Source organism: Lineus longissimus, chromosome 3 (genome assembly GCF_910592395.1).
Source record: "Lineus longissimus chromosome 3, tnLinLong1.2, whole genome shotgun sequence".
Lineage (NCBI taxonomy): Eukaryota > Metazoa > Nemertea > Pilidiophora > Heteronemertea > Lineidae > Lineus > Lineus longissimus.
The window spans coordinates 4,258,435-4,285,339 of NC_088310.1; the positions used below are offsets into that span (position 1 = coordinate 4,258,435).

The 26,905-nt window shown below is 46.8% G+C and overlaps 1 protein-coding gene across 1 annotated transcript; it reads left to right on the plus strand.

The window, feature by feature from the left end:
* Positions 1 to 1,517: 1,517 nt before the first annotated feature.
* On the plus strand, positions 1,518 to 21,932 carry LOC135485438 (fibroin heavy chain-like). Its single transcript, XM_064767448.1, has one exon. It carries the CDS (start codon positions 1,875 to 1,877, stop codon positions 16,371 to 16,373), a length of 14,499 nt encoding a protein of 4,832 aa, XP_064623518.1. The 5' UTR covers positions 1,518 to 1,874; the 3' UTR covers positions 16,374 to 21,932.
* Positions 21,933 to 26,905: the final 4,973 nt, after the last annotated feature.

Genomic DNA, 26,905 nt, shown 5'->3' on the forward strand with positions numbered 1-26,905 from the left:
TGTTGATGGACAAGCTCATCTCAGGGAGATCATTGATACATAAACATATACCTAAGTCATGAAATAAACTGGTCGCTGAGGGGTGATATAAGGTGAGATGGACATGCCTCAGCTACATATCACTACACTCCGGACGCAGTGGACCTGCCTTGTCCCTCACCCAAAGGAGATCCAATAAGGATGACGCAGTTGACTGCCCCAGGAGTCCAACATGTACTCGAATTCGATGAGGATATGAATGATAGTTTTGATGCAATCTAATTTTAAAAGTGTATCGTGTTTATTTTGACACCTAGTACATGTAAGGTAAAGTGGTACAATCATAGCCCCGGGAGAGCCACTGCAGTGTAAAACAACTTGCAATAACGCTACAACTGTATCTGGGCTATTGCACCACCTTAGTTCATCATTATGCGCTTAGGAGACAGAAAATTAATTGTAAAAAGCGACGAATACATGTCCGATACAAAATAAACAGTTTATCACTCAAATATGCATTGATGATATAATTGCTGGATTAGATTATTAAAAGCAGGTTTCTGGGACATATTGCGTTGTCTCTTGGTATTTTGTTAATAGTTACCGACAAAAGAACACATCACAATTTGATGCCAATCATGAGGTTTTTGTTCTAGTGGAATCTAAGCTCTACTCTCATGGTCTCCGTCCGATGACTACGTTATTCTGGATGTTCAGCGTTGAGGTTAAAATGTTCTCTCTTTAATGAAGTACTTTTCAAAATCAACCTTGCTTAAAGCACTTTGTCAATTTGACCTCTGTAATCAGGACACCTCTCTATAAAGGACTGACAACATGTGTCCCAAGGATGTCCTTAAATGAGAATACGTACGAATGAGACAATGTCACATCCGGTGGCTGTCTTTTTCGTCCGTGCAGTCCATTTCGTCATTCCGATCGTCCTTTCTCTGTGGGGACAGGACGAGGCCGGTCCACTGCGTCCGGGGTGTACTTCGCTTTGACAGTGCCTCAACTCCATGACACCACTTAACTGTCGAACGTAGGAGCGCGTCAGCATTTGCCGCAAGAACGCAGCTCGTGAAAGCGTTTAGTTTTCTCTGATCGTCTTCTCTCCTGGATACTAAGCTCAAAAACCCAAGTCGGGAGTTTTTCGATATCTCGAGTTGTTGACGTATCGGTGACGGGCACCGACGGGTCACGGCTGGTCGCCCAGGATGTCAACCCTTTTCAATGTGATCTACTTCTCGCACAATGGGACATTCTGACAAAACATGTAAACCTGCTACAGGTAGCCGTTTGGACCCCTCATCTTGAATGGGCTCAGCGGGTCCCTTTTCTTCATGACAATGGAGACGACCTTTGACGGAAAGCTATAAAAAGCAATAGATTTTTCAATGGTTGTTTAATGTATTGATATAGGAATAGATGGCACTAGGCCTATGTTGGTTCTATGAATAATGGTACTAAATCCTTTTTGAATGGGTCAAGATATTACTGTGACATATGGCTTAACTAAGGGCAGTCAGCCAATACGGATCCTATGCCTGTGGTAATTCGTGGTTCCAGCTCAGGACACTTCTAAAGTAAGGTGGGTGTTTGCCTATGCACAAGTCCGTACATGTAATCCAGTGACATAAACAGGCAATCGGGAAATAATGTGTTGTGGGCAGGGTCAGTGATTAGACTTGCAACTGCCCAATCAGTAAGCCTGCCAGGTGTCGTACTGAATGGAAGTGTCCCGGACTGCCGAATTTTGCATGGATATACTGTCGTGGATTTAGTCAAAGGATACTCCGATTTTCTCAAAGGATATTTCGATTTATATAAAACATTCGCAGAGGAGAAAGTAAGTTTGGTACCGATGTTTATTTGAACGACAGGACAATATAAAAAAAATGAGTTTTGGAGGTAGCTTCGGTGTTGACGCGGGTATCGGTTTGAAGGCAGATGTCAAGGCACCCGAAGTTGATGTGGGGCTTTCGGGGAGAGGCTCTCATGGAAATAATGTCGGTGCCGGTTTCGGAGGTGAGGTTGACGCATCAGGACCGAATGTCGGTGTGGGGCTTTTGGGGAGAAGCTCTCACGGCGGTGATGCTGGTCTTCGAGGTGACGGTGAACTTGGTGGTGACGTTGATGTAGCTGGACCAAATGCTGGTGTTGGACTTTCGGGGAAGGGCCCTCAAGGCAGTGCTGGTTTCGGCGGAGATGCTGGTTTTGGTGGAGATGCTGGTTTTAAAGGTAACGCTAAAGGCCCGAAGGTTAGTGCAAACGGAAGAAAATCACGTCGTGATAGCGGAAGCGACAACAGCGACGAAGGACACACGGGCAAAGGCGGTATCAACTTAAAAGTTGGCGGCGGAGCAAAAGTTAAAGGATCCAAGAAATCTGGTAAGAAATCTCGGTCTCGCAGTTCTAGCAGCAGTTCAAGTTCCAGTAGTTCCAGCAGTTCTAGCAGTTCAAGCAGTTCCAGTAGCGGGTCTGATGGGGACAAGAAGAAACGAAGCGCCAGTGCAGGTGTCAGTGGTGACATCGGTATGAAAGGAAAGGTGAAGACTCCAAAGGTTGGCGCAGGTGTAAAGGGAAAGAAGAGATCACGTAGTCATGGTGATTCCGACGACAACAGTATTGATGTTGGGGGTGGTATTGATATTGGCGGCGGTGGGACTCTGCCCGTGAGGGGAAAGGCAAAGGGACCCAAGGCCGGCTTAGGGGTGAAAGGGTCGCGAGGGTCTCTAGCAGCAGACGACGACCACCATAGCAAACGAAAAAGTGGCGGGTTTCTAGACTTTTTCAGAAATCTTCCGAAAAAGTTTGGGAGTAAAAGGGATGTCAGTGCTGACATTGATGCTGGCGTTAACGTGAAAGGTGGTGCTAAAGCACCTAAAGCGCCTAAAGCGCCTAAAGGAAGCGCCGGTGTGAATGCTCCAAATGCTGGCATCAAATCTAAGGCGCCGAAGGGAGAGCTGAAGACAGGCGGGGACAGAGGTGGGGGTGTTGGTCTTGGTCTTGGCGGCGCCATTGGCTTGAAGGGTGATACTGATGTTAAGGGACCCAAGTTTGGCAAGGGACACGATCCCCATTCCCATTCTGGCAGCGACTCTGATGGTGGATTCAACTACAACATGCCCAAGTTTTCAGGCCTGAATTTCGACACTGGCGGAGGAGGCAGCGGTGGTCTTGGTGGCGATGCTGACATTGGTGGGCAGGCGGCGCTCCCGGGCTTTGATTCAGACGCTGGTCTCAAAGTCAAAGCAGATGCTTCAAATGTTGACTTGAATGCCTCGCCTAAAGGAAAACAACCTGGTGCTCATATCAAAGGTGGAAGGGGAGATCTACCTAGCGCTGGTATGGAAGGAGGAATGGGACTTAGCGGTCCTCGAGGGGGAGTTGGACTAAATACTGATGTTGAAATGAAGGGCGATGTTGATCATAATATCAAAGGTCCAAGCTTTGGAATAGGTTTCGGTGGAAAGGCTGGTGGCGACGCTGATGTGAACATGGACGTGGATGCCCCAGATGCTGGTTTTAGAGGTGGACCAAGCGGGGGCGCCAGTATAGGTGGACTGAAAGCTGATACAAACATCAGTGGTCCGGATGTCAATTTAGGAATGAAAGGCAGCGGCGGTGCTGGTGTCGGAGCTAAAGGACCTAAAGCTAATTTCGGAGTAAAAGGACGACGCTCTCGCAACGACAGTGACTCAGATTCCGATTCCGACGACGGCGGTAAAAAACGCAGCAGTGGATTTAATTTTAGTGTGCCTAAACTGCCAAAGTTTGGTCGCAAAAAGAGCGCAGACGCCCGTGGTTCATTGGGAGGTTCCGCCCAGGATATAAGCGTTGGGGGAGGTGTCGACGGACGGCCTGACGCTGGATTGCAAGTGGATACTCCGGATGGTAACGTCAAAGCAAAGGGTAAGTCCGGAAAGAAATCTAGCTTTGGTAAAAAGGGCATTGGTGGTTTTAAGTTTCCAAAGTTTGGAGGTAAAGGTGCCAAGGCAGGCGTATCAGTGAGTGGTCCAGATGCAAAGATGGACACGACAGATTTTGATGTTAATGTTTCTGCCGGCGGTAAAGGTCCGAAGATTGGAGGTACCAGTGGCGGCATCGGCTTAGGAGGCGGATTTAATGGAGATGGTGATGCTGGAATTAAGGGACCAAACATTGGTGGAGGTATTGGAGGCGGATTCGGCGGGCCAAACGTTGATGCTGGAGTGAAAGGACCAAAGATTGGTGGAGGCAGCGGCGGCGGATTCGACGGGCCAAATGTCGATGCAGGAATAGAAGGACCAAATATTGGTGGAGGGATTGGAGGCGGATTTGACAGGCCGAATGTTGATATGGGAGTGAAAGGACCAAAGATCGGTGGAGGCATAGATGGCGGATTTGGCAGCGGTATCGGCGTAGGAGGTGGACTTGATGGTCCAAACCTTGATCAGGATATGGAAATTGAAGCTGAGGTGCCTGAATTAGAGTTAAATTCAGCACCTCATGGCGGTGATTTTGACGTTGGAGGTGGCTTCGGTGGAGGTATTGGAGTTGGAGGTAATGTTGGAGGTGACGTAAAAGGACCAAGTTTTGGTTTTGGAGCCAAGGGGGGAGGCTCCCATTCCGACGACGATTCAGATGACGGCAAGAAGAAAGGTAAGGGAAGATTTCACTTTGGCCTCCCTAAGGTCAAAATGCCCAAATTTGGCGGAGGCTCAAAAGGTTCCAGCCCAGATGTTGATGCTAATGTATCGCCAAATGGTGGCAAAATCAGGGGTGGTGCCGACGTAGACTTGGATGTCGACCTCAATGCCAAAGGAAAAGCCAAGAGTCCTAACAAGAAAAAAGGGTTCAACCTGAAGTTCCCTAAGTTTAAGTTCTCTGGTGATGGCGATGCTAATGGGCATGGAGAAGTGAAAGGACCAACGATTGGTGGAGGTATTGGAGGAGGATTTGACGGGCCAAACGTTGATGCTAGGGTGAAAGGACCAACGATTGGTGGAGGCATTGGAGGCGGGTTTGACGGACCAAATATTGATGCTGGAGGAAAAGGACCAAAGATTGGAGGAGGCATTGGAGGTGGATTTGATGGGCCAAAAGTAGGAGGAGGCATTGGAGGTGGATTCGACGGGCCAAATGTTGATGCAGGCGTAAAAGGATCAACGATTGGTGGAGGCATTGGAGGCGGATTTGACGGGCCAAATGTTGGCGGGGGTCTTGGCGGCGGAATTGGTGGCAGTTCACCTGATGCTGGTGGTAATGTTGGAATTGATGCTGATGTTAAAGGACCCAGTTTTGGAATCGGTGGGAAGGGTGATCATGATCATGACCATGGCCATAAGAAAGGCAAAGGTGGTTTCAAATTTGGTTTTGGTGGTAAAGGCAAAGGCTCTGACAGTGATTCTGATGATGACGACGACCATCACAAGAAAGGCAAAGGTGGCTTCAAGATTGGTCTGCCAAAGTTTGGAGGAGGTGGTCCTGGCAAACATGGTCACGGTGGGGCCGATCTATCACTGGATGGACCAAATGTCGATGCTGGAGTAGAAGGACCAAAGATTGATGGAGGCATTGGAGGTGGATTTGACGGGCCAAATGTTGATACTGGAGTGAAAGGACCAAAGATTGGCGGAGGCATTGGAGGCGGATTTGATGACCCAGATGTTAGTGGAGATTATAAAATAGAAGCTGAGGCACCAGATATAGATTTGAATTCAGCGTCACCTGGGGGCAAAGTTGGAATTGGAGGAGGATTTGGTGGTCTTGGAGGCATTGGTGGTGACGTTAAAGGACCCGAGATTGATGTTGATGGAAAAGCAGGGCATGGTGACGGGCATAAGAAAGGCAAAGGGGGATTCAAATTTGGATTTGGAAAAGGCAAAGGCTCCCATTCCGACAGTGAATCAGATGATGATGATGACCACAAGAAAGGTAAAGGCGGACTACATTTTAATATGCCGAAAATAAAGATGCCCTCGTTTGGTGGTCATGGGAAGCATGACCATGGTAGTCCAGACGCTGATGTCAAAATTGGTGTTGGAGTTGGTGGTGATATTCCTGATGCTGGTGGAAATGTCGGACTTGGTGGTGGCGTGAAAGGACCAAAGATTGGTTTTGGAGGTAAGCCAGAACAACCTGATGCTGATATTAAAATCGGAGGCGATCTGCCCGATGCTGGCGTCAGCGGTGGAATAAAAGGACCAACTATTGGTTTTGGTGCCAAAGGAGATGCAGACCATGACCACAAGAAGCCCAAGAAGAAAAGCTCATTTAAATTTGGTTTTGGTAAAAGCAAAGGCTCCCACTCCGACAGTGAGTCTGACGATGATGATCACCACAAAAAAGGCAAGGGTGGCTTTAAGATTGGTCTGCCCAAATTTGGAGGAGGTGGTCATAGCCACGGCCATGATGGAGCAGACATACCAGATGCTGATGTTAGCATTGGAGGTGGCGTCAGTGGTAGTCTCCCAGACACTGGTAGTAATGTTGGCATTGGCGGTGATGTGAGAGGGCCAAAAATTGGCTTTGGCGGGAAGGCTGACAAACCAGATGCTGATGTTAATATCGGTGGTGGAATTGGCGGTGGTTTACCTGATGCGGGTGGAAAAGTTGGAATCGACGCTGATGTCAAAGGACCCAGCTTTGGAATTGGCGGAAAAGGAGATCATGACCATGACCACGGCCACAAGAAAGGCAAAGGTGGCTTCAAATTTGGTTTTGGCGGTAAGGGCAAAGGCTCTGACAGCGAATCTGATGACGACGGTGATCATCACAAGAAAGGCAAGGGTGGCTTTAAGATTGGTCTGCCAAAGTTTGGAGGAGGTGGTCATGGGAAGCATGGTCACAGTGGAGCCGACGTATCACTGGATGGACCAGACGTCGATGCTGGAGTAAAAGGACCAAAAATTGGTGGAGGCATTGGAGGCGGATTTGACAAGCCAAACGTTGGTGCTGGAGTGAAAGGACCAGAGATTGGGGGAGGTATTGGAGGCGGATTTGACGGGCCAAACGTTGGTGCTGGAGTGAAAGGACCAGAGATTGGGGGAGGCATTGGAGGCGGATTTGACGGACCAAATATTGATGCTGGAGTAAAAGGACCAACGATTGGTGGAGGCATTGATGGTGGAATTGAAGGGGGTCTTCCTGATGCCGGTGGTAATGTTGGAATCGATGCTGATGTAAAAGGACCCAGTTTTGGAATCGGCGGAAAGGGAGATCATGATCATGGCCACAAAAAAGGCAAAGGTGGCTTCAAATTTGGTTTTGGTGGTAAGGGCAAAGGCTCTGACAGCGAATCTGATGATGACGACGATCATCACAAGAAAGGCAAAGGTGGCTTTAAGTTTGGTCTGCCCAAGTTTGGAGGTGGTGGTCATGGAAAGCATGGTCACGGTGGAGCAGATATGTCATTGGAGGGACCAGACGCCAAGGTTCCAGATGCCGATGTCAAAATTGGTGGCGGAATCGGAGGAGATCTTCCTGATGCTGGTGGTGATGCCGACATTGGTGTTGGAATAAAAGGACCAACTATTGGTTTTGGTGCCAAAGGAGAAGCTGACCATGACCACAAGAAGCCAAAGAAGAAAAGCTCATTTAAATTTGGTTTTGGTAAAGGCAAAGGCTCCCACTCCGACAGTGAGTCTGACGATGATGATCACCACAAAAAAGGCAAGGGTGGCTTTAAAATTGGTCTGCCCAAGTTTGGAGGAGGTGGTCATGGAAAGCATGGTCATGGTGGAACAGACCTATCACTTGAGGGACCTGATGCCAACGTTGACGTTCCAGATGCCGATGTTAATATTGGTGGCAGAATTGGGGGAGATCTACCGGATGCTGGTGGTGATTTTGGCATTGGTGGTGGCGGGAAAGGACCAACGATTGGCGGAGGTATTGGAGGCGGATTTGACGGGCCAAATATTGGGGGAGGCATCGGAGGCGGCTTTGACGGACCAAATGTTGATGCAGGAGTAAAAGGACCAAAGATTGGTGGCGGCATTGGTGGTGGAATAGAGGGAGGACTCCCTGATGCCGGTGGTGATGTTGGAATCGATGCTGATGTAAAAGGACCCAGTTTTGGAATCGGTGGAAAAGGAGATCATGATCATGGCCACAAAAAAGGCAAAGGTGGCTTCAAATTTGGTTTTGGTGGTAAGGGCAAAGGCTCTGACAGCGAATCTGATGATGACGACGATCATCACAAGAAAGGCAAAGGTGGTTTTAAGTTTGGTCTGCCCAAGTTTGGAGGAGGTGGTCATGGAAAGCATGGTCATGGTGGAGCAGATGTATCATTGGAGGGACCAGACGCCAAGGTTCCAGATGCCGATGTCAAAATTGGTGGCGGAATCGGAGGAGATCTTCCTGATGCTGGTGGTGATGCCGACATTGGTGTTGGAATAAAAGGACCAACTATTGGTTTTGGTGTCAAAGGAGAAGCTGACCATGACCACAAGAAGCCAAAGAAGAAAAGCTCATTTAAATTTGGTTTTGGTAAAGGCAAAGGCTCCCACTCCGACAGTGAGTCTGACGATGATGATCACCACAAAAAAGGCAAGGGTGGCTTTAAAATTGGTCTGCCCAAGTTTGGAGGAGGTGGTCATGGAAAGCATGGTCATGGTGGAACAGACCTATCACTTGAGGGACCTGATGCCAACGTTGACGTTCCAGATGCCGATGTTAAAATTGGTGGCAGAATTGGGGGAGATCTACCGGATGCTGGTGGTGATTTTGGCATTGGTGGTGGCGGGAAAGGACCAACGATTGGTGGAGGTATTGGAGGCGGATTTGATGGACCAAATGTTGGGGGAGGCATCGGAGGCAGCTTTGATGGACCAAATGTTGATGCAGGAGTAAAAGGACCAAATATTGGTGGAGGCATTGGTGGTGGAATAGAGGGAGGACTCCCTGATGCCGGTGGTGATGTTGGAATCGATGCTGATGTAAAAGGACCCAGTTTTGGAATCGGTGGAAAGGGAGATCAAGATCATGGCCACAAAAAAGGCAAAGGTGGCTTCAAATTTGGTTTTGGTGGTAAGGGCAAAGGCTCTGATAGCGAATCTGATGATGACGACGGTCATCACAAGAAAGGCAAAGGTGGCTTCAAAATCGGTCTGCCCAAGTTTGGAGGTGGTGGTCATGGAAAGCATGGTCATGGTGGAGCTGATGTATCATTGGATGGACCAGAAACCAAGGTTCCAGATGCCGATGTCAAAATTGGTGGCGGAATCGGAGGAGATCTTCCTGATGTCGGTGGTGATGCTGACATTGGCGGTGGATTAAAAGGACCGAGCATTGGTTTTGGTGTCAAAGGAGATGCAGACCATGACCACAAGAAACCAAAGAAGAAAAGTTCATTTAAATTTGGTTTTGGTAAAAGCAAAGGCTCCCACTCCGACAGTGAGTCTGACGATGATGATCACCACAAAAAAGGCAAGGGTGGCTTTAAGATTGGTCTGCCCAAGTTTGGAGGAGGTGGTCATGGCCACGACCACGGTGGAGCAGACATACCAGATGCTGATGTTAACATTGGAGGTGGCGTCAGCGGTAGTCTCCCAGACGCTGGTAGTAATGTTGGCATTGGCGGCGATGTGAGAGGGCCAAAAATTGGCTTTGGCGGGAAGGCTGACAAACCAGATGCGGATGTTAACATCGGAGGTGGCGTCGGTGGTGGTTTACCTGATGTGGGTGGAAATATTGGAATCGACGCTGATGTAAAAGGACCCAGCTTTGGAATCGGCGGAAAAGGAGATCATGATCATGACCATGACCACAAGAAAGGCAAAGGTGGCTTCAAGTTTGGTTTTGGCAAGGGCAAAGGCTCTGACAGCGATTCTGATGATGATGACGATAAGAAAGGAAAAGGTGGCTTTAAGTTTGGCTTGCCCAAATTTGGAGGAGGCGGTCATGGCCACGGTCAAGTGGACGCCGGTGGAAAAACTGACCTACCAGACGTTGATATTTCTGGCAAAGCTGAATTACCAGATGCCGATGTTAATGTGAAGAAACCTGGTGGAAGTCTGAAAAAGAAATTTAGCTTTGGGAAAAAGAAAGATAAAGATGTGAAGGTCCTAGCCTCAGGAGACGGAGGTCTTCCTGATGCTGGTGGTAGCATTGGTATTGGTGGTGACCTGAAAGGACCCAGTATTGGGTTTGGAGGAAAGGCAGATGAACCGAACATGGATGTTAACATCGGAGACGGTGGTGGTCTTCCTGATGCCGATGGTGGCGTTGGAATTGATGCTGGCCTAAAAGGACCGAAATTCGGTACTAAGGTAGACAAACCAGACATCGATGTCGATCATGGTCATAAGAAAGGCAAGGGTGGCTTCAAATTTGGCTTTGGTAAAGGCAAAGGGTCCCATTCTGACAGCGAATCTGACGATGATCACAAAAAGAAAGGCAAGGGTGGCTTCAAATTTGGCCTTCCTAAGTTTGGGGGAGGTGGTCACGGTGGTGCACATGGTGATAGCAATATTGGCATTGGTGGTAACATAAAAGGCCCGAGTATTGGGATAGGAGGAGACGCAGACATTCCAGATCTCGACCAGGACCTAAAAATTGAAGCTGATGTCCCTGAAGCTGATTTGAAATCAGCCCCACCCGGTGGAAGCATTGGATTTGGAGGCGGACTTGGAGGAGGCCTTGGAGGTGGCATTGGTGGTGATTTGAAGGGTCCCAGTATTGACTTCGGAGGAAAGGCTGACAAACCAGATGCTGATGTTAAGATCGGAGGTGGTATAGCTGGTGGCCTTCCTGATGCAGATGGTAAAGTTGGAATTGATGCTGATGTTAAAGGCCCCAGCTTTGGAATCGGTGGAAAAGGAGATCATGATCATGACCATGGCCGCAAGAAAGGCAAAGGTGGCTTCAAATTTGGTTTTGGTAAGGGCAAGGGCTCTGACAGCGATTCTGACGATGACGACCATCACAAGAAAGGCAAAGGTGGCTTTAAAATCGGATTTCCAAAGTTTGGAGGGGGTGGTCATGGTGGAGCTGATATCAAGGCCGACGTACCAGATGCCAAAATCGGTGGTGGAATCGATGCTGGCCTTCCTGATGCTAGTGGTAATGTTGGTATCGACGCTGACGTCAAAGGACCAAAGATTGGTTTTGGCGGAAGGGCTGATAAACCAGATGCTGATCTAAAAATTGGAGGCGGAATTGAAGGTGGTCTCCCTGATGCCGGTGGTGATGTTGGAATTGACGCTGATGTAAAAGGCCCCAGCTTTGGAATCGGTGGTAAAGGAGATCATGACCATGACCATGGCCGCAAGAAAGGCAAAGGTGGTTTCAAATTTGGTTTTGGTAAGGGCAAAGGCTCTGACAGCGATTCTGACGATGATGGTCATCACAAGAAAGGCAAAGGTGGCTTTAAATTTGGTTTGCCAAAGTTTGGAGGAGGTGGTCATGGTGGAGCTGATATCAAGGCCGACGTACCAGATGCCAAAATCGGTGGTGGAATCGATGCTGGCCTTCCTGATGCTAGTGGTGATGTTGGAATCGACGCTGACGTTAAAGGACCAAACATTGGTCTTGGCGGAAGGGCTGACAAACCAGATGTTGATGTTAACATTGGAGGCGGAATTGGAGGTGGCCTCCCTGATGCCGGTGGTGATGTTGGAATTGACGCTGATGTAAAAGGACCCAGTTTTGGAATCGGAGGTAAAGGAGATCATGACCATGACCATGGCCGCAAGAAAGGCAAAGGTGGCTTCAAATTTGGATTTGGTAAGGGCAAGGGCTCTGACAGCGATTCTGACGATGATAGTCATCACAAGAAAGGCAAAGGTGGCTTTAAATTTGGATTTGGTAAGGGCAAGGGCTCTGACAGCGATTCTGATGATGATGGTCATCAGAAGAAAGGCAAAGGTGGCTTTAAATTCGGTTTGCCAAAGTTTGGAGGAGGTGGTCATGGTGGAGCTGATATCAAGGCCGACCTACCAGATGCCAAAATAGGAAGTGGAATCGATGCTGGCCTTCCTGATGCTAGTGGTGATGTTGGAATCGACGCTGACGTTAAAGGACCAAACATTGGTCTTGGCGGAAGGGCTGACAAACCAGATGTTGATGTTAACATTGGAGGCGGAATTGGAGGTGGCCTCCCTGATGCCGGTGGTGATGTTGGAATTGACGCTGATGTAAAAGGACCCAGTTTTGGAATCGGAGGTAAAGGAGATCATGACCATGACCATGGCCGCAAGAAAGGCAAAGGTGGCTTCAAATTTGGGTTTGGTAAGGGCAAGGGCTCTGACAGCGATTCTGATGATGATGGTCATCACAAGAAAGGCAAAGGTGGCTTTAAATTCGGTTTGCCAAAGTTTGGAGGAGGTGGTCATGGTGGAGCTGATATCAAGGCCGACGTACCAGATGCCAAAATAGGAGGTGGAATTGATGCTGGCCTTCCTGATGCTAGTGGTAATGTTGGTATCGACGCTGATGTTACAGGACCAAAGATTGGTTATGGCGGAAGGGCTGACAAACCAGATGTTGATGTTAACATTGGAGGCGGAATTGGAGGTGGCCTCCCTGATGCCGGTGGTGATGTTGGAATCGACGCTGATGTAAAAGGACCCAGTTTTGGAATCGGTGGAAAAGGAGATCATGACCATGACCATGGCCGCAAGAAAGGCAAAGGTGGCTTCAAATTTGGGTTTGGTAAGGGCAAAGGCTCTGACAGCGATTCTGACGATGATGGTCATCACAAGAAAGGCAAAGGTGGCTTTAAAATCGGTTTGCCAAAGTTTGGAGGAGGTGGTCATGGTGGAGCTGATATCAAGGCCGACGTACCAGATGCCAAAATCGGTGGTGGCCTTCCTGATGCTAGTGGTAATGTTGGAATCGACGCTGAAGTTACAGGACCAAAGATTGGTTTTGGCGGAAGGGCTGACAAACCAGATGCTGATGTTAAAATTGGAGGTGGAATTGGAGGTGGCCTCCCTGATGCCGGTGGTGATGTTGGAATCGACGCTGATGTAAAAGGACCCAGTTTTGGAATCGGTGGTAAAGGAGATCATGACCATGACCATGGCCGCAAGAAAGGCAAAGGTGGCTTCAAATTTGGGTTTGGTAAGGGCAAAGGCTCTGACAGCGATTCTGACGATGATGGTCATCACAAGAAAGGCAAAGGTGGCTTTAAAATCGGTTTGCCAAAGTTTGGAGGAGGTGGTCATGGTGGAGCTGATATCAAGGCCGACGTACCAGATGCCAAAATCGGTGGTGGCCTTCCTGATGCTAGTGGTAATGTTGGAATCGATGCTGAAGTTACAGGACCAAAGATTGGTTTTGGCGGAAGGGCTGACAAACCAGATGCTGATTTTAAAATTGGAGGTGGAATTGGAGGTGGCCTCCCTGATGCTGTTGGTAATGTTGGAATAGATGCTGATGTTGAAGGACCCAATTCTGGAATCGGTGGAAAGGTAGATCTTGATCATGACCATGGCCACAAGAAAGGCAAAGGTGGCTTCAAATTTGGTTTCGGTGGTAAAGGCAAAGGTTCTGATAGCGGATCTGGTGATGACGACGATCATCACAAGAAAGGCAAAGGTGGCCTCAAATTTGGCCTTCCTAAGTTTGGGGGAGGTGGTCACGGTGATGCAGGTGGTGATGGCAACATTGGCATTGGTGGTAGCATAAAAGGCCCGAGTATTGGGATAGGAGGAGACGCAGACATTCCAGATCTCGACCAGGACCTACAAATTGAAGCTGATGCCCCTGAAGTTGATTTGAATACAGCCCCACCCGGTGGAAGCATTGGATTTGGAGGCGGACTTGGAGGAGGCCTTGGAGGTGGCATTGGTGGTGACTTTAAGGGTCCCAGTATTGACTTCGGAGGGAAGGCTGACAAACCTGATACTGATGTCAATATCGGAGGTGGTATAGGCGGTGGCCTTCCTGATGCAGATGTTAAAGTTGGAATCGATGCTGATGTTAAAGGACCAAGGTTTGGAATTGACGGAAAAGGAGATCATGACCATGACCATGGCCACAATAAAGGCAAAGGTGGCCTCAAATTTGGTTTCGGTGGTAAGGGCAAAGAATCTGGCAGCGACTCCGACTCCGATGATCACAAGAAAAGCGGCTTTAAACTTAAATTTCCCAAGTTTGGAGGTGGTGGTCATGGCCATGGAGGAGCTGATATCAAGGCCGATGCACCAGATGCTAAAATTGATGTCCGAGGTGATCTCCGAGATGTTGGTGGTAACATTGGAATCGATGGGGGTGTTAAAGGACCAAAGACAGATGTCGATGTAGATAAACCAGATGGTCATAAGAAAGGCAAAGGCAAAGGTGGCTTCAAATTTGGGTTTGGTAAGGGCAAGGGCTCCGGCAGCGAATCTGACGATGACGACGATCACAAGAAGAAGTCCAAGTTTAAATTTCCGAAGTTTGGTGGGAATAAGAAGGGTCACTATGAGTTTGGTGATGGACATAGTGAACTGCCGGCGAGTAGCCTTGATGGGAAAGGAAGTTTCTCCTCTAACGTTGGAGGTGACGTTAATGTTGTTGGTGGTGCACCAAAGGGCGGAATTGGCCTGAAAACTGGCGGAGATTTTGACGCACCAAAGGGTGGAATTGGCCTTAAAGCTGGCGGAGATTTTGACGCACCAAAGGGTGGAATTGGCCTAAAAGCTGGTGGAGATTTTGACACACCAAAAGGACGACTCGGCCTGAGAGGCGAGTCCCCTGAGATAGATCTGAAAGCAGATGCGCCATCGGTTAAAATTGGTGGTGACGTCAACGTTCCTGATGCTGAAGTTGGGTTTGGTCTCGGTGGCGGTGTGAAATCCCCGAAAGGAAAGGCTGGTGGTGATGCCGGAATCGATGTAGATCTACCCTCAGCAAAGATCTCAGGGGGACTTGGAGGAGATGCAGGAGACTCTGAGAGTTCAGAATCTGGTGGCGGCGGTTTCGGAATCGGATTCGGCAAGAAAAAGAAACACACAAAGAGGCGGTCATCAGGTTCTTCAGATGATGAGAAGAAAAAGGCCAGTGGCGGGTTTGGCTTCGGGGGCCCAAGCATTGGGTTCAGTGGTAAAGCTAGTCATGATAACTCAGATGATGATGGTGTAAATTTAGGAACTCCTGGGTTATCTGGTGGTGTTGGAATCAAGGGCGGGGTTGATGCTGATGCCAGTACTGGTGGACGATCATCGTTTGGACTGCCAAGTGTCTCTGGTGGCTTTGGAGGGAAGGGTGATGTCGGTGGCGATATTGATGCCGACTTAACACTGCCTCAGCTAACTACTCTTCCAACTCCTGATGCCAGCGTTGGAGAGGCGGAGCTTGATTTGCCAGATGACAAAAAGAAAAATAGATTTTCTCTCGGAAAGTTAAAGGGGTCAAAGCCAAAAGGAAAGATTGATGTCAGTTTAGATGCGGATGCCAAGCCAGATGTCGATGCTGGGAAGTCAAAGAAGGGATTCAAAATGCCAAGTTTCAAAATGGGTGGAGGAAAAAAGAAGAAAGAGGAAGGTAGTATTCATGTTCCCGAGGTTGAATTAAATGCTTCGTGTTCTGAAGACGAAGTTGTCGTCCCTGAACTTGACACCGGAGTCGAGGCTGGTTTTGGAGGAAGTGCTGATGCAGGTGGCTCAGGCCTAGGTGGTATAGACTTAGGTTTAAACCTGCCGTCTGCTCAGGTCTCCGGAGGTTTACCGGCGGGTAAAGTGTCTGGCGGTAACGGTGGTTTCGGTATGCCGTCTGGTAACATATCTGCAGAAAAACCAGAGGTTGGCCTTTCCACTGGTGGGAATCTAGATGGTGCACCTTCAATCGGTGAGAAAGGCAAAATGGGCTTGGGATTACATGGTTCAAAACGGCTGACGACGGACTTGGACGCCACATCGAGTGAGGATGAAGGGAGATTGTCTCGCCAATCATCTCTTGGTATCAAAGGAGGTCTTCCAGGCAGTGGGATTGTCAGTCTAGGGCTTGGGGGCAGTGGACAGAAAGGTGCAAGTCTAGGAGGCAGTGGTGATGCTGATATCGGAGGAAGTGGTGGAAGTGGTGGAAGTGCCGTTTTAGAAGTCGGGGGAAGCGGTAAACATGGATCTGATGCCCGATTAAGTGGAGGCAGCAAGCATGATGCCAGTCTTAGTGTAGGGGCCGGTGGAGCTGCTGGCGCTGCGCTCAAAGGCAGTGGAGAAGCCAGCGTGGAAGCTGATAGCGACAGCGATAATGAGAAGAAAGGCTTCTCATTCTTCGGCAAAAAGAAGAAATCGAAAAAGGACAAGAAGAAATCTCGATCAAGTGGTAGTTCCAGCAGCAGCAGCAGCAGTAGTTCCAGCAGTAGCAGCAGTAGTTCCAGCAGTAGCAGCAGCAGCAGTAGTAGTGATAGCGACTCAGATGATGAGAAGAAAGAGAAGAAAAAGAGTAAGAAGTCAAAGAAATCAAAGAAGAAAAGTAAAAAGTAAACAGTGGTACAAGTTAAATATTGGAGCGATGCGCCAAGCAGTTGAGGTTAAGTGGAAGTTGATACTCTTTAGTCTGGGATGTAGTAGAAGTTGTTTGGTGCCAGTTGCAGTGAAATTGACGCCCTTGTTGAAAGAGTACGATTTGGAAGAAATGGTCGGGACGCTGAATTGAGAGGGAAATGGTTGCATATGACCCCATCCCAGTAGCAGCAGATGATAGTGAGGACGCAGGGTGTGGTGACGCATACTCGCGGCACTTGCTCTACAGAATGGTGTCATGGTGAGGTTAGCAGACGAGTGGTGATGTCAGGGGAATGGCTGGTGATGTTAGCAGGTAGCTGATCATGTTAGCAGATGACTGGTGATCGATTTGAAGATGCATCAGGTATCGAACATTTAAGACTCACTGTGATGAACTATCGATAGGAATAATAATGACAATCTGTGGATAAGACGCAAAAACATTAAGTGGATATTCAGTGATTCATAATTATGCTTTATTCAAAGACCTAAACCCAGGTGATTGTTGGTTCAATGATGTTACGTAATAGATTCTGACATCCTTGATCATCATTTAAAGCAAAAAGTGATATCACTGCTTTGATAATGATTGCTTTTGGTTACAGGTGATGAAATTGTTTGGCATTTGTCCCCAATTGTCTCACAAAGTATCCTTCATTTACTGCCATTAGTTTTCTCAAATAACCGTTACTTAAGTTTTGACATCTGTATCCAAAGTCACTGGGTCTGGGTCTTGTGAAGAGAGTGTAGTCTGAGGAATATAGACTGTCGATGTTGCTGCAGGGAACATAAAATCACGATGGGACTTCGAATGAACTCATGATTGCTGATACCAAGAATCAATAAAGACTAGAATTATATTAGTCTTTATCAATTCTTGCTGAAAGTTGTCAATGCATGGATTGTAGTGATGCCGTCTGGAAAACGTCAGAAAAATGGAGGCGTAAGTTGTCTTTTTCTGTTATTCAACTTGTTACATAATCGTTGTTACATCTTTCAGTGTTCCACATGTTGCAGTGTTCCTCCTTGCTTAGTGTTCCATTGGTGTTTTCTGTTTTCTGTTGTTATGGGAAGCATCTGCACGTTTTCATCTTCATCACCAATGTTAGACTTATCCCGTTTAGCTTAATACTACCATATATTTTTTAACGAGATCAAACTATCTGGGAACATCGATTCACAAGAACGCTGAAAGATTTACCACCGTCTCTTCGGAGTGTTCGTTTGAATACAAAGCGGATCAAGATAATCATACAATTTGGCTCCAAATGAACGCTCTCCGATTATTTTTGTTGTAAATTCGTTTTTGTCTGCTGTTCAGTCTCCCCAGGAATTTGCACAGTCTGTGTCAACTTGGAAACTTTGAGATGTCAGCTTCGTGTCATTTTTGCAGATCTACAGTGTGTCACAATGAAATGGGTCAACAAAACGCTCTTTTCAATAATGTTTTTCGGCAGTTTCTTTCCCCAGAAATCTGCATTTTCATGATAAGCATGTTATTTTTGTGACGTCCTGTAGATCATTGCAACTTTAAAGGCTTTTATAAGAATGGTAACTGTATTTAAGTGCTTGGTATGTCATAACGGCCTACCCCTTTTTGAAAATGTGATTAGTAAATCCGGTTTAGCCGATCAATGGGATTGAGTCAAAATAAGTATATACGGGTATTATTTCAAAAAGGTAGATTTTAAAACAATTGTGTGAGTTTCGGTTAATTCTAATCAAAACGCCTCTCTGTCCTTACATGCAGTGTAGCAGACAGGGTGTGTCTTCTCTAAGCCGTCAATCGATGTACAATACTGGTCAAAAGTAATGTCACCATGTCTTTGTTTCGCAGTCTGAAAACTCAGCACACCCTGTTCGACGATGTGTCAACAACACATTCGACATTCACATAAGCATTTCTTTAAAGGGCTGACCGTACCACCATTTTGGTAAGAACTTGGATTCCTAAAGCAATTAGAACACCTTCAAAATGAATTGAATGCTCATTTAAAACCTGGGAGGCTGTTCTATTGAAAACAAAGACCCACCCTTGAAAATGGCATTGGGTTCGTTTTGAAAGAGTTCATATTGCTTTAGGATTTAAAGTTCTTATGCCTATGGTTAACCCCTTAAAAGGAGTTGTCACTCTTGATCATACATGTGTCAAAGTACAATGGTTTGGGTGTTATCTAACATAAGTCCTTGAAGAAACGTCTCCAGGGATTCTCACCAGTACAAAAACTGTCCTGGGCCTATGTATGTTCTTAAGACATAATACAAATAAGAAGGATATTGTGTATAGTCAGGTTGATAACAGATGTAGATCTTTATATCAATCCTTGACCCGCTTGTTTCGATTCGTAATTATTCCAATTGCCAACATTTACACTTTGAGTTGCGGGCCACTGAGGATGTTCAGTGGACAGTCCCCTATCTTCAGAATGTGATTTCTTTTTCAGATTGAAAAAATGCAAATAAACCTAAAGCATTTTCAATGAAAATCAAACATTTCAATCAAACTTTTCGGTCAATTATTAGAGAACATGTATGTGATCACAATCTCTCAAAATGAACAAAGAACTTGAAAGAGTACAAGGTAAATGCGTACTATAACAGGTTTACTATAGCATTGCAAACACCAAGGACTAAATTTTTTTCATGATTATAATAACTCATGCTCGTCGAACTAATCGATATGATATACTCATGACCTGAAATGTCAGGTATGGGTCCTTTATGCTGAGAGGTATTTCAAGTACTTTTAGGACAAAAAGCGGGTTGAGTTTATAGGCCAATCTGTTAAGAGCTCGTCAAAGTCAGGAATTCAAGTCAAAGATGTGGACTTAAAGTGCATATATATCCGAAACCGATTAGAATATAGGAGTGAATATTTTATAAACCATTTGAATGAGTGGATAGATCATGCAAATGATCAGGTTGTGCCAGGAGTCTAGCCTTGTACATGTACCTGAAACAATTCATATCCTTAATACATTATCTGACCAAGTCGAAAGGAGTTACTTTTTGTGAAAGATTCTGCAGTAATCAATTGCATTCTCTCCGTATGCATTAAAAGAGGATGTTTATACTATTAATGCCAAATTTCAGAGAATTTGCGTGCACAATAATTGCTCCACGACAATTATGCTTATTAAGGGAACACGAATGTCGTTGACCTTTCAAATGTTCAGTCAATCAATATAATAATATGACAATTAAAAAAACAATGTAGGAAGTACTTTCGGTAGGCCTTTGGGAAGTATCGAATCATTTGAAAATGTTCCTCTTTAAAGCTGAAAGGGCACCTCTTTTCATATCACTTGTAACTACATTAGGCTCGATTTCACCGAATGCCCTTCCCGCCCCGGTTCGAGCCATGATACCTTCAAGATCATTTGACCAAATTTTGTGGTTTCTCTGTGGTATTTTAGGCATGGCCAATACAGGCATTGTGGTCATTATGGCGCACCTACGATAGGCTTGGAGTATTCAGGCATTTGACCGAAGGAATGCCCTGTCAATAGGCCTACACGCTTCATGTAACTCCATACAACATTGCATTTAAAGTTATTTCGAAAATGACTTAATGTGATCTTTTACATGTATGACAATAAGGTCCTAATAATTGTTCAAGTGAGAACTCCTTCCAGATGTTGAAGGATCGCACAGTGCTATACATGCCGGAAAAAGAGTCCATTGATAACCTTCTTTTGTTATACTGGGTATGTCCAAAAACTCGATGAGTTTTTAGTATGTCAGTAGCCTACGTAGCTATACCCCACCACCCTAAATAACAAAGAATGCACTTGTATTGCCATTGGACTTTTCTTGTCAGTATAGCAATGTATGCTTGTGATGTCCTTGTCAGCAGTGGTAACTACATCCTACTCTTGTTGAGATCATGTGCAAAGACAGTTAATGACCATTGGAATGTTTGACATATACGATCGAAAGTAAATAAAAGTAAACATCCCTGTAGCACAGTTACTGTGCAAGCAAATTTGCTGAAACTTGGCATTCATAGTATCGTGTATGAACACAACTGCACAACGGCACTATTCAGTTCGGATTTACACACTTGACAAACAGGAGTAGGCCTTTGAATCTGTTGTCGTTCTCGACATTATTTGCACAATTTCGGCAACGTCTGATATGAATAAGTTGTGGACATTCTCACTAAAGGGTCAAGCCAGGTTGAGGTGAAGAATGATCCTTTTGAAAGGGCACAGCGACACTGCTAACATTAGTGCCAAGAGTTATGCCGTAAACTCGTCAGAAACAGTCGTGATTTTTAATAGTGTTACTCGCTGGAGGTCGCGACCGTTCCGGACTGGTTAAACTGTGTCCTAAGGTCCATTTGATATTTCTTTAACGAATGTTATTTCCTTCTTATCGAATCAAAACAATAGTTTAAATGATGCGAGTTTGTTGATACAACGTCAGATGCTACATGTCATGCAAGTGGTTTTTTTGGGGTTATTACGGACTAAAAAACAAACGCCAGGGTATGATGCAAAGGTCATCAGATGTTGCCAAGATGGCATAACCCATGGCATGAATCCATGGTTGATATTAGTAGGTCTTTAAGAATGTGGTAACGCGTTGCGTCAGTCAAAATCGGCCAAGAGCCGTCGCGACATTTCAAGGTTACAGGAATGATGCTGCCTTCTCGATCTTAGGGACGGCTCCTGGCCGATGTAACAATTGTAGAATGGATGATTTTCTGCGTTATTTTGATGTATATATTTATGTTTGGCCGTGTTAAGTACAAATGCATTTTCAGTGCAATATCAGAGTGTGTCTGTACATAAATAAGGAGGCTATAATTTGATCTTAGATTTGCTGCGAAATTCGTACGCTGTAGATAAGAAAGAGCACCTTAACATTTTGGTGTCAAAAATGTCACATTTTAGCAGAGAATGTTACATGAGAATGTCACAATCAAATAGAAAATGTCACATTTATGCAGAGACTATCACCTTTAAGCAGACGAGAGAGTCACTTTTTTCTTTTAAATTACTGAATGATGTAAACGCAAGCATGAGAGACTTTAGATTAAGATCACCTCAAGAGGTCAATTCACTCTACATCCTATCTCCCCAATATTATGTGAGAGAGAGTCGCCTCCTGGGGCTTGATTGATATCAGATAAGTCCGTCTTGGTAATGTGTCCTATCTGATCCCAAGGTTCGCCTCTTGTCCTCTCCCCATTTGACCAATGGCAAACCCTGGGCTCGGAGAGCCTGACTGTTGAGTTCGGTTTAATGCGTTTTTCAAGTTAACTCGTTCTAAAAGGTTAAGATTTTCAACTCGTCTACTTATATACTTAATGCCTTAAACAGTATTACCGTATCTTCCTATGTTGTATAATATTTTTGTACCAAAGTCTAGATGTATATATATTTCATTTTGTATTGGCTGATTGGGCGTGGGCCGCAGTGGAGAACACTTGGACGGCAGTGAAAGTATTCCAATTAAGACGTCCCTATAACACATGTTCTAATTGTCGCATGCTTCGTCCTGCGAAAATAAAGTATACAATGTTAAATATAATCAATAAGTTGCTTCGCTTTCTGTTTGGGGAAGATGCATATACATGCAGTGTAAATTCGTCACCCCGGTGTAGAAGTTTGAAGTGTCCTACAGGATAGGATGTCCGGGGAACAAAAGGCGGTATTGACGGTCATGGCCACAATAGAACCTTATGCCATAATCCGCCAGAACACAATAGAGGCAGGCACTTCTACAATGGACATCCCGGCTGGTGTGGCACGCGGATTAGTCCCTTGTTAACAACCTGCGGCTAACCTGCAGCTGGTGTAGCAAGAGGGAAAGTCTCCTGTCTTTCACAACCTTTGGCTTGTGGAAGCAGCAGGCAGAGACCCGTCTTTCTCAACCTGTGGTTACGAAGTTGCTAAAGGGTGGGGACTGTTCCCCCTATACCCTCCCTATACCCCAAGTTGAAAAAGACCGGAAATATTCCTCTTGCTTCACCAGCAACAAGTTGTAAAAGACCGAGGACTAATGCTACACCACCCTCAATTTGTGAAAAACAGGTGACTTTATTCCTCCTGTTGCAACGGTCGCAAGTTGATAAATACAGTAAACTATTCCTCCTGCGACGTCTAAAACCGAGGACGGCGGACAGCGACAGGTTGTAAGACGGATGACCAAGTTATGAACGACATCGGCTATTTCTCCTGCTACACCGGTCGCAGGTTGTAAAGACCGGGAACTATTCCTCCTGTCACATCATCCCACAAGTTGTGAAAGACAAGCGATGTTGCCTCCGGGTTTTAAGGCTCAGGTTGTGAAAGACCGCGGACTATTTCTCTTGCAACATCATCCCCCGAGTTGCAAAGTCCGGGAAGTATTCCTCCTACAGGTTACAAAAGACCGGTGACGTCTCGTGTGCTAATGAAAGACAGTGAACTGTACCCTCTGCTACACAGTCGCAGGATGTAAAAGAACAGAGACCAAACCTCCTGTTTCCCCAGCAACAAAGTGTGAAAGACAGGGGACTTTCAACACCCGCTATACCAGTTACCGGTTGTGAAGAACAGAAACAAAACCTCCTGCTTCACAAGCCGCATATTGTGAACGAAAAGGGACCATACCTCCTGTTACACTAGTCACAGGTTGTGAGAGACAGGCGATCAAGTAATGAACGACATGCATGGGACCATTCCTCCTGCTACACCTGTCGCAGGCTGTGACGGACAGGGACTATTTCTCCTACTGCATCAGCTACCGGTTGTGAAAGACCAGAGACTATACCTCTGGCTTCACCATCCACAGTTTGTGGGATACATGTGGCAAATTATGAACGACAGGGGACTATTCCTCACACCACAACTGTCGGAGGTTGTGAAAGACAGGGGAGTATACCTCCTGCTTCACCAGCCGAGACACAAGAGACCAAGCTATGAAAGAACAACAGGGGCCATTCATCCTGCTGCATCAGTCACAAGTCGTCAAAGACCGGCAACCTAGTTGCGAACGACAGGGGATTATACCTCCTACCTCACCACATACCGGAGATTGTACATCCTGCTTCACCACCGACAGGTTGTGAAGTATATGTGACCAAGTTATGCCTGGATAGGGGACTATAACTCCTGCTAAACCAACCATGAGTTGCGATATACAGGGGACTATACCCCCTGCAACACCAGCCACCGGTTGGGAAAGACCAGAGATTATGCTAAGTACCTCCTGCTTCACCAGCCACAAGTTGTGAGAGACAGATGACTAAGTTATGAATGACAGGGGACAATTTATCCTGTAACATAATCGCCAAAGTTTCTTCCTTGTTCAGCAGCGCTGGTTGTGACAGACTGTGGACTTTGTCTCTTGTCACATCATCCCCTAAGTTGTGAAAGACCGGGACTATTCCTACTTTTTCACCAGCCAAAGGTTGTAAAACAACGAAGACTAGTCCTGTCGCTCTTCTGCTACACCACCCACAACTTATGAAAGACAGGTGACTATTTCTCTTGCTACACCAGACGCAAGTTGTAAAAGCAGGAGAATATACATCTGCTACACCAGCCCCAGCAGGTTGTGGAAGACAGGGGACCACCAATTACCGGCCGTGAAAGGCCTGAGACCATACATCCGGCTTCACCAGCCACAGGTTGTGAGCTACAGGTGACCAAGGTAATGAAGGACAGGGGACAATTACTCCTGCTACACCAGTCGCATGTTGTGAAAGACAGGGACTCTACCTCCTGCTACACAAGCAGGGACTATAATCTCCTGCTTTACCAGCCACAGGCTGAGATACAGCGAGCTAAATTACGAACGACAGGGGACTATTCTTCCTGCTATCCAAGTCGCAGGTTCTGAAAGACAGGATACTTAATTTCTTCCTGTCACTTCATCCCACAAGCCAGGCTCTCCTGCGCGAGACCACCTTTAACGGCAGCTGGTGAAGCAGGAGGTGCAGTCCCCTGCCTTTTCACTACCGGCAGGTGGTGTAGCAGGAGGAATAGACCCCTGCCTTCACAACTTGGTCCACTGTCTCTCACAACCTGTGGCTGGTGTAGCAGGAGGTTCAGTCCCCTGCCTTTTCACTACCGGCAGCTGGTGTAGCAGGAGGTGCCGTCTCCTGCCTTTTCACAATCTGCAGCTGATGTAGCAGGAGGAATAGACCCCTGCCTTCACAACTTGGTCCACTGTCTCTCACAACCTGTGGCTGGTGAAGCCAGAGGTAAAGTCTATGGTCTTTCACAACCGGTAGCTGGTGTAGCAGGAGGTACAGTCCCCTGCCTTTTCACAATCTGCAGCTGATGTAGCAGAAGGAAGAGTTCCAAGCCTTCTTAACTTGGTCCGCTGTCTCTCACAACCTGTGGCTGGTGAAGCCAGAGGTATAGTCTGTGGTCTTTCACAACCGGTAGCTGGTGTAGCAGGAGGTACAGTCCTCTGCCTTTTCACAATCTGCAGCTGATGTAGCAGAAGGAAGAGTTCCAAGCCTTCTTAACTTGGTCCGCTGTCTCTCACAACCTGTGGCTGGTGAAGCCAGAGGTATAGTCTGTGGTCTTTCACAACCGGTAGCTGGTGTAGCAGGAGGTACAGTCCCCTGCCTTTTCACAATCTGCAGCTGGTGCAGCAGGAGGAATAGGCCCCTGCTTTCACAACTTGGTCGGCTGTCTCTCACAACCTGTGGCTGTTGAAGCAGGAGGTATAGTCTATGGTCTTTCACTACCGGCAGCTGGTGTAGCAGGAGGTGCAGTCCCTTGCCTTTTCACAATATGTGGCTGGTGTAGCAGGAGGAGAGACCCCTGCCTTCACAACTTCGTCCGCTGTCTCTCACAACCTCTGGCTGTTGAAGCAAGAGGTATAATCTATGGTCTTTCATTACCAGTAGCTGGTGTAGCAGGAGGTACAGTTCTCTGCATTTTCACGATCTGTGGCTGGTGTAGCAGGAGGAATAGACCCCTGCCTTTACAACTTGGTCCGCTGTCTCGCGCAACCTGTGGCTGTTGAAGCAGGAGGTATAATCTATGGTCTTTCACTACCAGTAGCTGGTGTAGCAGGAGGAACAGTCCCCTGCCTTTTCACAATCTGCAGCTGATGAAGCAGGAGGAGTAGACCCCTGCCTTCTCCACTTGGTCCGCTGTCTCTCACAATCTGTGGCTGGTGAAGCAGGAGTTATAGTCTATGGTATTTCACTACCAGTAGCTGGTCAAGCAGGGGGTGCAGTCTCCGGTGTTTCACAATCTGCGGATGGTGTAGCAGGAGGAATAGTCACCTGTGTTTCACAACTTGGTCCTTTGTCTCTCACAACCTGTGGCTGTTGAAACAAGATGTATGGATTCTGGTCTTTCACTACCAGTAGCTGGTGAAGCAGGAGGTACGGTACCAGTCTTTCAGAATCTGTGGCTGGTGTAGTAAGAAGAATAGACCCCTGCCTTCACAACTTGGTCTGCTGTCTCTTACAACCTGTGGCTGTTGAAGCAGGAGGTATAGTCTCTGGTCTTTCACTACCAGTAGCTGGTGTAGCAGGAGGTACGGTCCCAATCTTTCAGAATCTGTGGCTGGTGTAGTAAGAAGAATAGACCCCTGCCTTCACAACTTGGTCTGCTGTCTCTCACAACCTGTGGCTGGTGAAGCAGGAGGTATAGTCCCCCTGTCTTTCACTACCAGTAGCTGGTTAAGCAGGAAGTGCGGTCCCAGTCTTTCAGAATCTGTGGCTGATGTGGTAAGAAGAATAGACCCCTGCCTTCACAACTTGGTCTGCTGTCTCTCACAACCTGTGGCTGTTGAAGCAGGAGGTACAGTCTCTGGTCTTTCACTACCAGTAGCTGGTGTAGCAGGAGGTACGGTCCCAGTCTTTCACAATCTGCGGATGGTGTAGCAGGATGAATAGCCACCTGTGTTTCACAACTTGGTCCTTTGTCTCTCACAACCTGTGGCTGTTGAAACAAGAGGTATAGATTCTGGTCTTTCACTACCAGTAGCTGGTGAAGCAGGAGGTACGGCCCCAGTCTTTCAGAATCTGTGGCTGGTGTAGTAAGAAGAATAGACCCATGCCTTCACAACTTGGTCTGCTGCCTCTCACAACCTGTGGCTGGTGAAGCAGGAGGTATAATCCCCCTGTCTTTCACTACCAGTAGCTGGTTTAGCAGGAAGTGCAGTCCCCGGTCTTTCATAATCTGTGGCTGGTGTAAGAGGAATAGTCCCCTGTCTTTCACAACCGGTAGCTGGTTGTGTGGTATCAGGTACCACCCAAGTCGTACTTCAGGTAGTACTTGAAGGCATTGGAGGATTTACAACCCAATCAGTTGTCCTGTATCAGCCATTAGGAAATGACTTGCATGATGCTATGGCAGACGGCATCAGAAACCTCAACAGAGCCACATCAGTTGTAAAGTCTGGTAGAATTTCAGATGTCACAAGCGACATGGCCCTGCTGCATTTCCCCGATGCTGACATCTTGCAAGTGATCTATCTATTGGCCTGACTTTGGACATGAGAAGTACACAAGACTTACAGTGAAGGAAAACCCAGGATATGACGTTTTA

Coding starts and splice junctions, on each gene's coding strand:
- LOC135485438 (XM_064767448.1), top strand. CDS start 1,875: ATGAGTTTTGGAGGTAGCTTCGGTGTTGACGCGGGTATCGGTTTGAAG.